General features: G+C 48.0%; 1 protein-coding gene across 2 annotated transcripts in view; it reads left to right on the top strand.

The window, feature by feature from the left end:
• The window catches only part of XRRA1 (X-ray radiation resistance associated 1), a 27,550-nt gene extending 10,448 nt beyond the window's left edge, over window positions 1-17,102 (top strand). Inside the window, exons 9-17 of one of the 2 annotated variants that reach the window (XM_083362100.1) lie at window positions 1,895-1,935; window positions 2,835-2,945; window positions 4,548-4,641; window positions 6,808-6,926; window positions 7,614-8,861; window positions 11,166-11,298; window positions 12,996-13,111; window positions 14,480-14,585; window positions 16,788-17,102. In XM_083362100.1, the coding sequence (XP_083218226.1) occupies window positions 1,895-1,935; window positions 2,835-2,945; window positions 4,548-4,641; window positions 6,808-6,926; window positions 7,614-8,861; window positions 11,166-11,298; window positions 12,996-13,111; window positions 14,480-14,585; window positions 16,788-17,089 (2,270 nt within the window). In that variant the 3' untranslated portion in view covers window positions 17,090-17,102. The remainder of the gene's footprint in view (window positions 1-1,894; window positions 1,936-2,834; window positions 2,946-4,547; window positions 4,642-6,807; window positions 6,927-7,613; window positions 8,862-11,165; window positions 11,299-12,995; window positions 13,112-14,479; window positions 14,586-16,787) is intronic. The other variant, XM_083362101.1, reaches the window with a different exon arrangement.
• Window positions 17,103-17,405: the final 303 nt, after the last annotated feature.

Here is a 17,405-nt window from a genome sequence, read left to right on the forward strand (position 1 = left end):
CTTCAGTGGGGTCCCTGGTGCTCTCTGAGCTGGGTTGTTTTCCTGCAGACATTTTGCTACCACACTAGATGACATCATCCATGCTAGAGGGGGCTTAGGGTCTGGAGGAGAAGGAAAAGGAGAGGGGGAGGGGAGGAGAAGGAGAAAGAATTGTGGGATCTTTGGTGCTCTCTGAGCTTGGTTATTTGGATGGATGGATGGACAAATAGATGAGATAGATGACATGGTAAACGAAAGATGATAAATAGATAGATACAGATATATAGATAGATGAGACAGAATCAGGTAGGTAGGTGGGTCGGTGGGTGGATGGATGGATGGATGGATGATAAAGACAGATGAGAGAGGTCAGATACATACATAGACAGACAGATCTAGATGTTAAGAGACAGACAGACAGACAGGTGGGTGGATGGATGATAAAGAGACAGAGACAGACAGACAGACAGATCTAGATGATAGATAGATAGATAGATAGATAGATAGATAGATAGATAGATAGATAAGATAGATAGATGATAGATAGATAGATAGGTAGATAGATAGATAGATAGATAGATAGATAGATAGATATGGATGGAGAGATAGATAGATAGATAGATAGATAGATAGATAGATAGATAGATAGATAGATAGAGATAGATGATAGATAGATAGATAGATAGATAGATAGATAGATAGATAGATAGATAGATAGATAGATAGATAGATAGATAGATAGATAGATAGATATGGATGGAGATAGATAGATGGATAGATAGATAGATAGATAGATAGATAGATAGATAGATAGATAGATGATAGATAGATAGATAGATAGATAGATAGATAGATAGATAGATAGATAGATAGATAGATAGATAGATGAGAGAATCAGGTAGGTAGATAGGTGGGTGGGTGGGTGGATGAATGGATGGATGATAAAGACGAGAGGTCAGATACATACAGTACATAGATTAGATAGATAGACAGATCTAGATGTTAGAGACAGATAGACAGACAGACAGATAGGTGGGTGGATGGATGATAAAGAGACATGAGATAGACAGACAGACAGATCTAGATGATAGATAGATAGATAGATAGATAGATAGATAGATAGATAGATAGATAGATAGATAGATAGATATAGATAGATATGGATGGAGAGATAGATAGATAGATAGATAGATAGATAGATAGATAGATAGATAGATAGATAGATAGATATGGATGGAGATAGATAGATAGATATAGATAGATAGATAGATAGATAGATAGATAGATAGATAGATAGATAGATAGATGATAGATAGATAGATAGATAGATAGATAGATAGATAGATAGATAGATAGATAGATAGATGGATGAGAGAATCAGGTAGGTAGATAGGTGGGTGGGTGGGTGGATGAATGGATGGATGATAAAGACGAGAGGTCAGATACATACAGTACATAGATTAGATAGATAGACAGATCTAGATGTTAGAGACAGATAGACAGACAGATAGGTGGGTGGATGATAAAGAGACATGAGATAGACAGACAGACAGATCTAGATGATAGATAGATAGATAGATAGATAGATAGATAGATAGATAGATAGATAGATAGATAGATATGTGTGAAAGAGACGGAGAGGAAGGGAGGGAGGGATCAGACATACAGACAACAACCCCAATCCCAGGATTTTCTTTTATGTGTAACATTATTTGGTCGAGAGTTTTTGCGGGCCACCCTGTAAGTCAAATATAGTGACACAGCAGACCCTGCAGGAAAGGCTGGAGGTTGCAGACCTTCCCAAATGTCCTCACGGCCGAGGTCCAAAACAGATTCAGGCTCGCTGGCATCTTAGGAGCAGCCTCCTCCTCCTCCTTTTCCAGTGCCCTGATGTTAATTTCACGTTTTTCAACAGAAGTCGTCTTTCAGACGAGACCGCCGGAAGAAACGGCTCAGGTAATGGGTTCAGATTCTTTGCTTGGGCTTTTGTGCCTCACAGCAGGAATTCGGCGAGGTGGCAGATTTTCCTGAGGAGATCCAGGCCTTTTTTTGTGGGTGTGCGTGGTTGGAACAAAATAGGAGACGTCCTTGTTTCCGAAGAATTGCTCCGGGTGGGGGAAATGGATATTGACATTGGAATTGCAGATCAGTGCTGTATAATCAAGGGTCAGGTAAAGTTAATTAATGAGGAATTCCCTGACAGTGTGAGCAATTAATCCAGGGGTCTGCAAACTTGGCCCTTTGATGACTCGTGGACTTCAACCCCCAGAATTCCTCAACCAGGCACGCTGGCTGAGGAATTCTGGGAGTTGAAGTCCACAAGTCAAGGGCTCCTCAAACTTGGCCCTTTGATGACTTGTGGACTTCAACCCCCAGAATTCCTCAGCCAGCATGGGGGAACTATGGCCCCTTCATGACTTGTGGACTTCAACTCCCAGAATTCCTGAGCCAGCATGGGGGAACTATGGCCCCTTCATGACTTGTGGACTTCAACTCCCAGAATTCCTCAGCCAGCATGGGGGAACTATGGCCCCTTCATGACTTGTGGACTTCAACTCCCAGAATTCCTCAGCCAGCATGGGGGAACTATGGCCCCCTCATGACTCGTGGACTTCAACTCCCAGAATTCCTCAGCCAGCAAGGAGGAACTTTGGCCCCTTCATGACTTGGGGACTTCAACTCCCAGAATTCCTCAGCCAGCATGGGGGAAACTTTGGCCCCTTCATGACTTGTGGACTTCTTGAAAGCCTGCAGGGATGAAGCTCCCACCACATCTGGAGGCAACTCCTGTTCCATTGGTAGACTGTCCTCGCCGTCAGAAAATTCCTCCTTATGTCTTCCTCTCTTTCTCCCAGGAAAGGCCTCCATCCCCTCTTAAGGAGTCCAAGGTCCCTTGTGCCAGCATCCCCGCGGAATTCGTCCTTCCCTTGCCAGAGCTGAGATTTCTCAGCCTTGCCAACAACCAGGTGAGTGGGGGCTCCTTCGGATGCTGCTCCCAGCCAGGCGGAAGTTTTGCAACCGCCGGATGGGCGACGGGTACCTGGAAATGGTGGGAAGCCGCCGTTCTCAGCCTGTGGTCCGTGGACTGGCTGTTCTAGATAAACCTTTATTGTCATTTTTTTTCCCCTGTGGGTACAACGGCACTCATTAAAAATGGAATCTGGTTGCTTGCTCTCAAAGTGTACAATGCATTTAAACAAAGAGTTCAGAGAAGAGCAACAAAGAGGATTAGAGGACCGGAGGCTAAAACATATAAAGAACAGTTGCTGGAATTGGGTCTGTCTAGTTTAATGAAGAGAAGGACGAGGGGGGACAGGATAGCAGCCTTCCAGTATCTCAGGGGCTGCCCCAAAGAAGAGGGAGTCAAGCCATTCTCCAAAGCACCTGAAAGCAGGACAAGAAGCCACGGATAGAAACTAGTCAAGGAGAGAAGCAACCTGGAACTAAGGAGAAACTTCCTGACAGTGAGAACAATTAACCAGTGGAACAGCTTCCCACCAGAAGTTGTGGGTGCTCCAACACTGGAAGTTTTTAAGAAGAAACTGGACAGCCATTTATCTGAAATGGTATAGGGTTTCCTGCCTGAGCGGGGGGTTGGACTAGATGACCTCCAAGGTGCCTTCCAACTATTATTATTATTATTATTATTATTATTATTATTATTATTATATAACTTTTATCCATAAAACATGAAACTCAGTCAGCTGAACACTCATGTTGACTGGCACTAATAGTTGACACGGGTTGCTGCCAGCATCCTAGCTATCAACCAGGTACCTCCTTAAAATGTAAGATGTTCCGAGTAGCGCAGTTTTTTTGTACCTTTTCTGGAGTGATTGCAGGAAGCTGCAATTTCTTGATGTCTTTTGCAAAGTTTTTGGACATAGTTCTCAGTGTCTCGATGACAATGGGTGTCACCGTTACGCGTTTGATCCATAATCGCGCAGTTTCGATGGCCAGGTCGCGGTATTTCGTAATTTTTTCCAGTTCTTTTTCTTCGACTCTGGCATCTCCTGGTACAGCGATATCAATCAACTGTACGCTTCGGTTCTCTACAACTGCGATATCTGGCGTGTTGTGTTCCAAATGGAGATCTGTCTGTATTCGGAAGTCCCACAATAATAATAATAATAATAATAATAATAATAATAATAATAATAATAATAATAATGATGATGATGATGATGATGATGATGATGATAATAATAATGATGATAATAATGATGATAATAATGATAATAATAGTATAATAGTATAATAGTTATTAGTATTATTAACATGAGCCAGCATCTTTAAACGGGTGTTATGTATGTGTACAGGGGTCCCCAACCTACGGTCCATGGCCCAGTGCCGGGCCATGGCCTCTTGGCCACCAGGCCCCAGGAATAGCTGGCAAGCCGCCCCGCCCCCCAAATTTCATTTTTAATGTGTGCTGTTGTGCCAACAGTAAAAAAATGACAATAAAGGTTATCTAATCTAATCTAATCTAATCTAATACATACAATCCTGGCTTGTATAAACAGAGGCCTAGAATCAAGGTTGGCCTTTTCGCCTTTATTGATTTGCAGATTGAGAACGAAGAAGACTTGCTGGCCGTGGCTCTCTTCCCCTCCCTGGCGGAGCTGACCTTCTACGGCAACCCGTTCACCATGTCCAGAAGCGGTACCACCGGCCCGGGGCCACGGGTGGGGGGAGGGGCTTCTCTGGGGCAGAAGGACCGCCCCACTCGGCCTTTGGCCAGCCGAAGGGCAGCGAAGAGACGGAAGAAATTTAGAGGGGGCTTCTTAAAAATCTCTCCCTTTCCATCCTGGAAGAAAGGACATCGGTCGCTATACGGGTCGTCCTCGACTTTACGTCCACAACTGAGCCCAGATTTTCCGTTGCCGAGCGAGAAAACCGCTCACCAAGCGTCGGCCCATTTGACCGCCTTGCTTGCCACCGTCGCTAAGTGAATCCCTGCCAGTTGTTAAGTTGGTCGCCTGGTTGTTAAGCAAATCTGGCTTCCCTCCCCTTGCCTTTGCCCGTCAGGAGGTCGCAAAAGGGGATCACCTGACACACACACACACACACACACGCACACACACACCCCGGGAGGCTGCGACCGTTCTAAACGTGATACAGGAATCTTCTCAACTAACCTTTAAGATAAGGTTTCCCCGGAATTCGAGGAAGGTTGGACTTTGATTATTTGTGGCTATGTAGGGATTCTAGGCTGATGCCTCTTTTGACTCCGCCCCCAGATTCTATCTGGAATAAGAGTCTCCCTGTTCTGTAAAAGCAAACACAGGTGGTCCTTGACGTATGACTAGAGCTGTAACCATATTAAATACCATAGTATAGTGCAGGAGTAGGCAACCTCGGTTCTTTTATGACTCATGGACTTCAACTCCCAGAATTCCTGAGTCAGCACAGCTGACTCAGGAATTCTGGGAGTTGAAGTCCATGAGTCATAAAAGAGCCGAGGTTGCCTACCCCTGGTATAGTGCAACACTGAAGTGCAGTGAATCTATGCCGTATTTCTATTCTGTTTTGTTCAGTTCAATTCTGTTTCTCTTCCTATTCTATTCTATTTCTTTTCTATTTCTATTTCTCTTCTACTCTGTATTTCTATTCTTTTTTCTATCTCTGTTCTATTTCTATTCTATTTCTATTCTATTCTATTTTCTATTTTATTTCTATTCTATTTTATTCTGTATTTCTATTCTATTCTATATTTCTGTTCTATTTTCTATTTTATTTCTATTATTTTCTATTCTATTTCTATTTTGTTCTGTAATTCTATTCTATTTTCTATTTTATTTCTATTCTATTTTCTATTCTATTTCTATTTTATTCTGTATTTCTATTCTATTCTGTATTTCTATTCTATTTTCTATTTTTTTTAAAATTCCATTTATATCCCGCCCTTCTCCGAAGACTCAGGGCGGCTTACAAGCTTAGCAGTAGCCTTCATTCTATGTATATGCCTGCTTATTAGGGCTTTCACACACACACCCCAAGTGGCATTATTACAAAGTCAGCTTATTGCCCCCAACAATCTGGGTCCTCATTTTACCTACCTGGGAAGGATGGAAGGCTGAGTCAACCTTGAGCCTGGTGGGACTCAAACCTGCACTAATTGCAGACAGCTGGTGTTACTTAGGGAGGCATTAGCCCACTGCTCCACCAAGGCTTCTATTCTATTCTATGCCATGCCATTTTTTTATTTATTTATTTATTTATTTATTTATTTATTTATTTATTTATTTATTTTAATCCCATTTATATCCCGCCCTTCTCCGAAGACTCAGGGCGGCTTACAAGCTTTAGCAGTAGCCTTCATTCTATGTATATGCCTGCTTGTTAGGGCTTTCACACACACACACCCAGCGGCATTATTACAAAGTCAGCTTAATTGCCCCCAACAATCTGGGTCTTATTTTATTTCTATTCTATTTTCTATTCTATTTCTATTTTATTCTGTAATTCTATTCTATTCTAATTTTCTATCCTATTTCTTATTCTATTCTATTCCTATTCCATTCTCCTGAATTACTACAGCGAGTCATCCCAGGATCGACATTTTTGTTTGGTGGTGCTTGGTTGCCGAGCATCCCAAATGCGATCATGTGAATTCTGAACAGTATGGGTGACAGACAGCTGTCACAACTTTGACTCCAGATCATCCATACCTTTTTTTTTTTAGGCAGTTGGAATGGTCGTTTGGAACGGTCGTTTTGTGTCGGGTCGTAAGTGGAGGATTATCTGTAAAGGAAGAGGAATTTGGGGGGCCAGGTGTTTAAAACTGACCTCTCTTTCCTTCTCCTCTCTCCCTCCCTGCCCCCCAAGGGGACCCACCGCTGCTCACCAGCTTCCTTCAAGACAAACTTGGAATTAAACTGGTTCGGAAAAAGGTTTCCAAGCTGGAGAAGCCACGCATTTTTATACCCATCAAAGCGAACCGGGAGGTACAAACGTGGAGAAATTAGGTGGTAAAAACGCTTTAATCCAGCAGAAATTGGGGACCAGCCGAGATTGTCAAAGGTTGGCATGTGGGAGGAATCGGGAAGAGCTGGGAAGTTGGGACCATTTGGTTCGTAGAGGCCACAACTAGGATGGCTCCTCCCTTCTAGCACTGATGAGGTTCCCTAGTTGGGTCATGAAACCACCACCTCCTCCTCCTCCTCCTCCTCCTCCTTCTAGCCCTGATGAGGTTCCCTAGTTGGGCCATGAAACGTCTGCAAGAAAACAGCCACGTTCAGAGAGCACCAAGGACCCCACAGTCCTTCCTCCTCCTTCTCCTCCTCCTCCTCCCTTCTAGCCCTGATGATGTTACCTAGTTGGGTCATGAAACGTCTGCAAGAAAAGCACCAAGCTCAGAGAGCACCAAGGACCCCAGAATGGTGGTCCTCCTCCTCCTCCTCCCTTCTAGCATTGACGATGTTCCCTAGTTGGGTCATGAAATGTCTGCCAGAAAACCCCCAAACTCAGGGAGCACCAGGGACCCCACCCCATTTGACCCTGAGCTACAAAAGTTCTCTTCTAAGCATCCTAAGAGATGCTTAGAAGATGAATCTCTGCACAAACGTCAGGAGGTTGAGGCTACTGCCGTTACGATCCCCGCTTTGCCCTGATCTTCTCTTGTGTCTGTTTAGATTAAATCCAAGCTACCCAAGGTCCGAAAGCGCCCCCTGCCGGCCGAGACGTCTGTGGAGACCACTTTCTGGCAGCTGTGGACGGGATCCGAGCTGGATCCGAGTAACAGACTCAGTTCCCAAGACCTTGCATTGAGCCCGTCCTCTTCTCTCGTCTACGACCTTGATCGGCCCATCCTAGCCCCTCTTCGGCGGGAGGAGAGGTCCACCTCGCTGAGCACGTTGTACATCGAGCCCTTGACCCCGGGCTCCTCCCTGGAGGAGTTGTCCCGTGAAAGCGAAGTTTTGAGCGAGTCTTCCCTTGATCAGATCCTGGCTGGCAAAGTTCCCGCCTCTCAGCCCTTGTCGGGACCAAGCAATTCCGAAGTTCTCTGTCCGCCCTCTGGGTCGGCTTCCCGAGGACCCTCCGGTTTGCCCCCGATCATAGAGTCACCATCCTCAGACCAGGTTCTCTCTGAGGCTCCAGAGAACGTGTCGGAGTTCGTCCCTTACACCTGGACATCTCCAGGAGAACATCCCCCCCCAGAGCTACAGTGGGAACTCCTTGCACCTCCAAACTCACCTTCGGAGGGACAGAGCGAATCAGAAGTGGTTCAGATTGTTGAAGGAGAAGAAGGTGGAGCCAAGACTCTTTTCTCCACCGCTTCTGGCGCAGAGCCTAGTCAGTCGGCATCCGTTACGACGTCTTTGCCAGAACGGAAAGGAACCGAACCATTGGTATCGTCTGAAGGTGGCCTTGGAGAAGAGTTGGGGGTGCCTCTTTCCCCGCCAGGAGAATCCTCTGCGGAAGACGAAGACCTGCAGGAGTCCAGGCCCATCTCCGTTCCCAGTGGGGAGGATCTAGCCCACGGGTCCCCCCCAGAGGCTGCCTTGCCGGTCGTTTCTTCAGAAGAAGACGAAGACCAAGAGGGATCTTCTCAGCTTCCCACCGCGGGCTTCCAGGATATGAATCTCTCGGCGTCTTCCGAGGAAGAGGAGCACCCGGGATCTGCAAGCTCTCCTCTCGTGGACCACGGCCAGGAGGAGAGCCGGACCTTGGAGGATTTGTCCCCGGGGCCAATGCCTTCACAACCGTCGGTCCCAGCCTCCCGATCCGTTTCCAGAGAACTCCACGGACTCTTTGCCCAGATCCAGGCCTACGCCTTGCCTCCAGAACCGGAGGAGGAGGAGGAGGACACGTCCGCGGCGGAGGAGGTGCTCACGAGTAGTAGCGGGGAAGGCGTCACCCAGCCCATCTTCATCACTCAGGTGGGTGAGCTGGGGGGGATGCCCGGTGGCGGGGAGTCCTCGGCTTAGCGACCACAATTGAGCTCACCAAACGTCTGTGGCTAAGCGAGACAGTTTTTAAGTCAGTTGTGCCACGTTTTAGTGGCTTTCTTGCCGCAGTCGGTGAGTGAACCCGGTTGTTAAGTGAATCTGGCCCCTCACACACACACACACACCATTGACTTTGTCAGAAGGTCGCAAAAGGGGGTCGCCTGACCCCACCCTGGGAGGCTGCGACCGTCGTAAACAGGAGCCGGTTGCCAGGGGGCTGAATTTTGATCATGGGGATGCTACAACGGCCGTTCCAAGTCCCTTGGGGTAATGGATCTCCTCTTCAAAGTAGATCCAGGCCAGGCTGGCAACGCTGACGGCGCCAGGGTATAAAAAGTCCTCGAAATTACACCCACAGTGCAGCCCTAAATTTCTGTCGCTAAGTGAGACATTCGTTTTGGCCCGTTTGACGACCTTCCTTGCCGCAGTCATTAAGCGAATCCCTGCAGTTAAGTGAGTCACCCGGTTGTTAAGTGAATCTGGATTGCCCCTCCCCCCCCTTGACTTTGCTTCTCAGAAGGTCGACCCCTGACGCTGCGACCGTCATAAATAGGAGCCGGCTGCCAAACGTCCAAATTTTGAACACGTGACCGTGGGGACTTTTCAACAGCCGTAAGGCTGAAAAAAGGTCATCAGTCCCATTTCTCGGGGCCATTGTAACTTTGGACGGGCACTAAACGAACTGCCGTAAGTCGAGGACTAGCTGAATGACCCCAACATGTCTCTAGGTAGAGCAGAAGACTTTGTTTCGCAGGACAAGGAACAAGAAGCCAACAATGAGCTTTGAAGGTGACTCGTACTCTGGGTGTAATATTTACGTAATTTTGTTTTTGTTTTTGTTTAATTTAGAAGGGGAAATACGACTGGGGTTCCTCACGGATCCCCGTTTTGAAGGGAGAAGGATGCCACGTTTCCCTAAACTCTTTGCACTGGAAAGGGCCCACTGAGGTCATCCAGTCCACACTCCCTGATTTGCATGAAGGGAAGCAAATCAAAGCATCCCAAGACAGAGGTCTAAGGGGCTCCACTGGCCCGGAGTTGCCCAGTTCTCTTTCATACCTAAGGCGGGACTAGAACTCCCCATCTCCTGGTGATTGGCCCAGAGTCACCCAGCTGGCTTTCATGCCTAAGGCGGGACTAGAACTCACCATCTCCTGGTGATTGGCCCAGAGTCACCCAGCTGGCTTTCATACCTAAGGCGGGACTAGAACTCCCCATCTCCTGGTGATTGGCCCAGAGTCACCCAGCTGGCTTTCATGCCTAAGGCGGGACTAGAACTCATGGTTCCCTGGTGATTGGCCCAAAGTCCCCAGTTGCCTTTCGTGCCTAAGGTGGGACTAGAACTCTCTGTCTCCTGTTGATTGGCCTAAAGTCACCCGGTTGGCTTTCATGCCTAAGGCGGGACTAGAACTCACTGTCTCCTAGTGATTAGCCCAAAGTCACCCAGCCAGCTTTCATGCCTAAGGCGGGACTAGAACTCACAGTCTCCTGGCGATTGGCCCAAAGTCACCCAGTTCCCTTTCGTACCTAAGGCGGGACTAGAACTTCCCGTCTCCTGGTGATTGGCCCAAAGTCACCTAGTTCTCTTTCATGCCTAAAGCGGGACTAGAACTCACCGTCTCCTGGTTTCCAGGCCAGCTCTTTAAACCACTAGCCAAAAACAGCCCCCCAGATCGCCTGACATTGGACAGCTTGCAATCCAAAAGCAAACAACATCATAAAAGAATAAAACAAAAAGACACATATAAAGACGTGGCAATTAACAACGAAACCGACAGCAACGTATGATTGCTAAGATGCATGACCGCTGGTTTTCAGAAGTCGTGGCTTGCTCCATGACTTCAGGTTTTCAAGAAGAGACTGGACAGCCATCTGTCTGCAGATGGACTAGAAGACCTCCAAAGGTCCCTTCCAAGTCTGTTATCCTTCCTTCCTTCCTTCCTTCCTTCCTTCCTTCCTTCCTTCCTTCCTTCCTTCCTTCCTTCCTTCCTTCCTTCCTTCCTTCCTTCCTTCCTTCCTTCCTTCTCCATCCCTGGAGGCTTTTAAGAAGAGACTGGACAGCCCCTTGCTTGAGCAGGGGGCTGGGATAGATGACCTCCAAGGCCCCTCTCTCTTATTCTGACCTTCTTTGCACCTTGAAAAGCCTCTGCTCCCCAGTGAGACAAGGCATCATTTTAAAATACCCGAGTTTGTAGTGATCACTTCCCCCCCCTGCTTTCCTTCTATGGGTGCAAGGTAGATGAATCGCTGGATTCCCGGGGGACCCAGCGGAGCTCGGGGAAGGTGGCCCCCCCAGTGCCAGAGAGGTTTAGGGGCTACGAAGATCTGCTCGGAGGAGACCCTGGCTCAGATTTTGTGGAGCCCAAAGGTAAGCTGACCCCCCCCCTCTGCGCTTCGTTGTGGGTTGGGGTGCCCAATTGTCTGGCTTTGAAGAGCTTCGGTTCAGAGGGGAGGGGGACCTGGAAAAGATCCGAAGAGAGAGAGACACACACACACACACACCTTTCGGGATCTCTCAAGAGGAAGCAGTTGGCCAATGTCGGGCAATGATGGTGCGTTGATCTCGGTTTGTTTGAGACTTGAGGGGGGGGACAGGATGGTTGGTTGCACGGGCTGGTCTGATGGGAAGAGTATAAATAAAGGTAAAGGTTCCCCCGCACATGCGTGCTAGTCGTTTCCAACTCTAGGGGCCGGTGCTCATCTCCGTTTCAAAGCTGAAGAGCCAGCGCTTGTCCGAGGACGTCTCCGTGGTCATGTGGCCGGCATGACTAGACGCCAAAGGCGCACGGAACGCCGTTACCTTCCCACCGTAGTGCTCCCTATTTTTCTACTTGCGTTTTTACGTGCTTTCGAACTGCTAGGTTGGCAGAAGCTGGGATGAGTAACAGGCGCTCACTCTGTTACGCGGCACTCGGGATTCGACCCGCCAAACTGCCGACCTTCCGATCGACAAGCTCAGCGTCCTAACCCACTGAGCCACTGCCTCCCTTCGGGAAGAGTATAGAAGGCATTAAAAAAAACGAAATCACTCAATCAGAATAGAGCTGGAAGGGACCTCGGAGGTCTTCTAGTCCAGCCCCCTGCTCAAGCAGGAGATGCTGTACTATTTCAGACAAGTTTGGGCTGTCCAGGGATGGAGCATTCACACCTTCTGGCCGGAAGCTGGTTAACTGTTCTCATGGTCAGGAAGTTTCTACTTCAGGACAATCACTGTGGTGACCTTGGTTCTCTCTGAGCTGGGTGGTTTTCCTGCAGACGTTTCATGACCCAACTAGGGAACATCATCGGTGCTAGAAGAGAGGAGGAGGAGGAAAAAAAGGAAGGAAGGAAGGAAGGAAGGAAGGAAGGAAGGAAGGAAGGAAGGAAGGAAGGAAGGAAGGAAGGAAGGAAGGACTGTGGGGTCTTTGGTGCTCTCTGAGCTTGGAGGCTTTCTTGCAGACGTTTCATGACCCAACTAGGGAACATCATCAGTGCTAGAAGGGAGGGAGAAGAGGAGGAAGGAAGGAAGGAAGGAAGGAAGGAAGGAAGGAAGGAAGGAAGGAAGGAAGGAAGGAAGGAAGGAAGGACCGTGGGGTCTTTGGTGCTCTCTGAGCTTGGAGGCTTTCTTGCAGACGTTTCATGACCCAGCTAGGGAACATCATCAGTGCAAGAAGGGAGGCGGAGGAGGAGGAAGAAGGAAGGAAGGAAGGAAGGAAGGAAGGAAGGAAGGAAGGAAGGAAGGACGGACTGTGGGGTCCCTGATGCTCTCTGAGCTGGGTGCTTTTCTTGCAGACGTTTCATGACCCAACTAGGGAACCTCATCAGTGAAGGAAGGAAGGAAGGAAGGAAGGAAGGAAGGAAGGAAGGAAGGAAGGAAGGAAGGAAGGAAGGAAGGAAGGACTGGGGTCTTTGGTGCTCTCTGAGCTGGGTGCTTTTCTTGCAGACGTTTCATGACCCAACTAGGGAACATCATCAGAGCTAGAAGGGGGGAGGAGGAGGAGGAAGACTGTGGGTGCCTTGGTGCTCTCTGAGCTGGGTGTTTTTCTCTTTCCACCAAAGACTTTCTCGGTCTGTCTTTTCAACCAGGCATACAACAAAACGTCCAGGCTTTGGAGAAGGCCCTCCGCTACCCTCTGGTCTATCGCGACCCCAAGGCCCGGCTGGACCGCTACCAGAAGCCTTACGTGTCCGCCCAAAAGAAGGTCAGGAGCCCCACGGAGAGGGAAGCTTTTGGGGGGGGTGTTGAGTGGGACAAGAAGCAGGCAGATACATAGAATGAAGGCTGTTGCTAAGCCCATCGATTTGTGCTTTAGATTGTAAGACGCCCTGAGTCTTCGGAGAAGGGCGGGATATAAATGGGATTAAAATTAAATTAAATTAAAAATCCTGGATCCAGCCAACTCTGTGTGGCCTCCGTCAGACTTCTCAGTGAAATAGTCGTAAATCTTGCTGGTCGTTAAGTGGGACATCACCATGCGTCATTATGTAAATCAGCAGTCATGAAGTGAACCCCTTGTCCATGATGATGATGATGATGATGATGATGATGATGATGATGATTGAAGGGTCCTTGGAGGTCATCTAGTCCAGCCCCCTGCTCAAGCAGGAGAAGCTATACCATTTCAGACAAGGGGCTGTCCAGTCTCTTCTTAAAAAAACCCAGTGATGGAGAAGGAAGGAAGGAAGGGAGGAGAGAAAGACAGAGGAAGGGAGGGAGGGAGGAAGGAAGGAAGAATAACAGAGTTGGAAGGGACCTTGTAGGTCATCTAGTCCAACCCCCTGCTCAGGCAGGAAACCCTATACCATTTCAGACAAGTGGCTGTCCAGCCTCTTAAAAACCTCCAGTGTTAGAGCATTCACAGCTTCTGGAGGCAGGTAGTTCCACTGGTCAATTGTTCTCACAGTCAGGAAGTTTCTCCTTAGTTCCAGGCTGCTTGCTCTCTTTTTTAAAATTATTATTATTATTATTATTATTATTATTATTATTATTATTATTATTATTATTATTATTATTATTATTATTATTAAAAATAAGTCCATTTCTACACTGAACAGTGTGTTGTCTAGGTAGGCATGCCAGTATTAAAATATAACGATCGTCCCGTTCATAATAATCTTATCAAAATACAATCATATCCTAGGAAACGGCCAACAAAATAGTAAAAATAATATTAGCCACATTAGCATTAGTGATATACATCCGGCTCACGTAATCCACCTATTCTCCTATTTCCAACTTTCTAACCTCTGTCTTGATCCGCTAACCATTGGTAAGTCCCGTCTCCTATAATATTCCGTTTCTTCTTTGTCTCTTAATTTTTAACCTTAACCCATCCATCCCTGCACATTCCAGTATATCTTTTTTTTTAATTATTATCTCAGGTGGCTTCTCTCTTTGATGAGTTTCCGTCTTCTCCTGCCTTCTGGTGCTTTGGAGAAGAGGCTGACCCCCAATTTTTTGCGGCAGCCCCTCAAATGCTGGAAGGCTGCTGTCCTGTCGCCCCTGTTCCTTCTCTTCCTTCAACCAGACCTCCCCAATTCCGGCAACCGTTCCTTTTATTTTCTGACAGGTTTTGAGGGTCCCTGCGCCAAAGCCTCGGAAGAGCAGAATGGAACGGCTGGAAGAAATACTGCTGGAGCTGAGGAAGCCCACGAACGTTCTCCACATCCCTCTAGGTCAGGGCTTGTCAACCTCTTCACCCATTGCACCGCTTTTAGGATACGGCAACATCCGAGCACCACCAGTCGCCTAGCAAGGGGTCAAAAACTTGGATGACCAAACCCAAAAAAAAAAAAAGGAAAAAAGTGATGAAGTACAGGTAGTCCTCGACTTACAACAGTTGGCTTAGTGACTGTTCGACGTTACAGTGGCCCTGAAAAAAGTGCCTCCCCCCGAGCAAGATGCCTGCCCGCCCGCCCGGCGACGCTATTCCACCTGTCCGAGGTTTTCATGGTTGTGAGGATTGGCAGCGGGGGTGGGGTGGGGGGGGTGTTTGGTTTTTATTCCCCCCCCCTTCTGCTGGGTGGTTGCAGCAGGTTTTGGTCACTTCACGTGACCCTGGGACACTGTGACCGTCATACATATGAATCGGTTGCCAAGTATCTGAATGTCAATCAGAAGACCCTGGAGATGCTGCAAGATTCCAGCTGATCGGCGCTTCTTCTGGGCTCAGCAGATGCAACAGGATCAGCGCTGAGCTCCAGCTGGATCCTGGCGCTTCCGCTGAGCCCCGACAGCCCTGCAGCTCCAGCCGTCTCTCGCTCCGGCTTGTGCGGTGCTGCCACCGGTTCAGCTCATTCCCCTCCCCCGCTACCACTTTCCTAGGATGGGCACGTACCACCTGCCAGGTGCCAATGTAGCACAGGTGGTACCCGTACCACTGGTTGAAAAGCCCTGGACCAGGTAAGGGCTGAAGGGCTTGGACGCAGCTCCAGAGCCGCCCGAGAAGGACCCCCAAGGCTGACAGTCAATCCAAGGGGGCTTTGGGGAGACCCGGAAGAGGGGATCTGCTGCAGATCTCTTTGAGGGAAAGGCAGCAGCATCTCCTAGGTCTCTTCACGAAGAGAATCAGAGGCCTGGAGGCTAAATCATATGATGAACGGCTGCAGGAACCTGGTTGGTCTAGTTCCAGGGGTCTTCTAACGTGGCCCTTTGATGACTTGTGGACTTCAACTCCCAGAATTCCTCAGCCAGGATTCTTTAAGACATGGGTCTTCCAACGTGGCCCTTTGATGACTTGTGGACTTCAACTCCCAGAATTCCTCAGCCAGGCACGTGTGCCTGGCTGAGGAATTCTGGGAGTTGAAGTCCACAAGTCATCAAAGGGCCACGTTGGAAGACCCCCTAGACTTCAACTCCCAGAATTCCTCAACCAGTTCTTGGCAAAAAATTTACTCTACTTCTAGTTTTCAGTAAAATCCAACCTATAGGGAATTGTTGGTTCGCTCAACAACTTTACGGTTACTGCAAAAAGGGTCACAACATTAGATTGGTCGCATGAACTGAGCCATTTTACCACCTTTATGACATAGAACCAGGGGTCTTCCAACGTGGCCTTTTGGTGACTTGTGGACTTCAACTCCCAGAATTCCTCAGCCAGCGTGCCTGGCTGAGGAATTCTGGGAGTTGAAGTCCCCAAGTCATCAAAGGGCCAATTTTGAAGACCCCTTGGTCTAGTCTAACAAAGAGAAGGACTAGGGGGACATGATAGCAGTCTTCCAATATTTGAGGAGCTGTCACAAAAAAGTGGGTGGGGTCCACCTCTTCTCCAAACCACCTGAAGGCCAGACAAGAAGCAATGGAGGGAAACTAATCTAGGAGAGAAACAACCTGGAATTAAGGAGAAGCTTCCTAACGGTGAGGACAATCAACCAGTGGAACAGCTTGCCACCAGAAGTTGTGGGTGCTCCATCACTGGAGGCTTTTAGGAAGAGACTGGAGAGCCACTTATCTGAGATGGTATAGGATCTCCTGCTTCAGCAGTGGGGTGGACTAGAAGACCTCCAAGGTCCCTTCCAGTTCTATTTTAAATATAAATCCCTTTTTTTCTGGCTGGTCATAACTTGGAACACTCGCTAAGCAAAATATACCCATTGGGGGAAATTGATTCTTAACGGCTGCAGCATTTGCTTAACAACTGCCGCAAAAATATAAAAAAAAAATTGGATCCAGTCTCACGATGCCCCAAATTGCAATCGAAATGACCTACAGCTATAAATCCAGCTTCAAGTACGGTCATACGTTGAGAACTTACTACTAAGCAGGTTACTTTACCGGCTTCTCTCACCCGATAAGCCGGGTTCGGATGGGTGGGTGGCTTTGCAAAATCTATCTGGGTTAGAAGGCGGCTGATGATGGTTCTCTTCCATTTCCCTCAGTGTGCGTCTTGCGGAGGAAAAAGGAGAATTGGCGGGAATACCGGGAGGCTTTAGAACTCCTGAAGGAGTTTCAGAAAGATTATAAATCCGAGGTAGCCATTCGTAACAAGATCGGCGAAGCCAGGACAGCTGCTAAGGATCTGGGTCGAGAAACTGAGGTGAACCCCATCCTGAAGCTCCAAAGTCTTCCTGAGGTCAAGGCGAGGAGAAAGCTACACGAGACCTCTGTCCAGGTCCTTCAAGAGAAGAACGACTCCCTTCCATCCAATGAGAGAGATCCCGCCCATGTTGGCGTGCCTTAGCCTACCTGTTGTAGAAGACCTTCAAGTAGGACCTGGTCTCCTGGAGAACTTTTGCTGAAAGGACCTGCAGCCGATGACCCTTGGTCCTACCGCCTGTGGAGAAGACACCACCGTTGTTTACAGGATCATGTAGACTTGAAGGCTTCATTGAGGTCCTCCAGTAGGAAGGCCCTCACGAAACCTTGAGGTGCCTCTGGAAACCTTGAGGTCCATCTTGAAACTTTTAAGGTGCATCTTGAAACTTTTAAGGTGCATCTTGAAACTTTTGAGGTGCATCTTGAAACTTTTAAGGTGCATCTTGAAACTTTTAAGGTGC

The sequence above is a fragment of the Vipera ursinii genome (genome assembly GCF_947247035.1).
Source record: "Vipera ursinii genome assembly, chromosome: 4".
NCBI lineage: Eukaryota > Metazoa > Chordata > Lepidosauria > Squamata > Viperidae > Vipera > Vipera ursinii.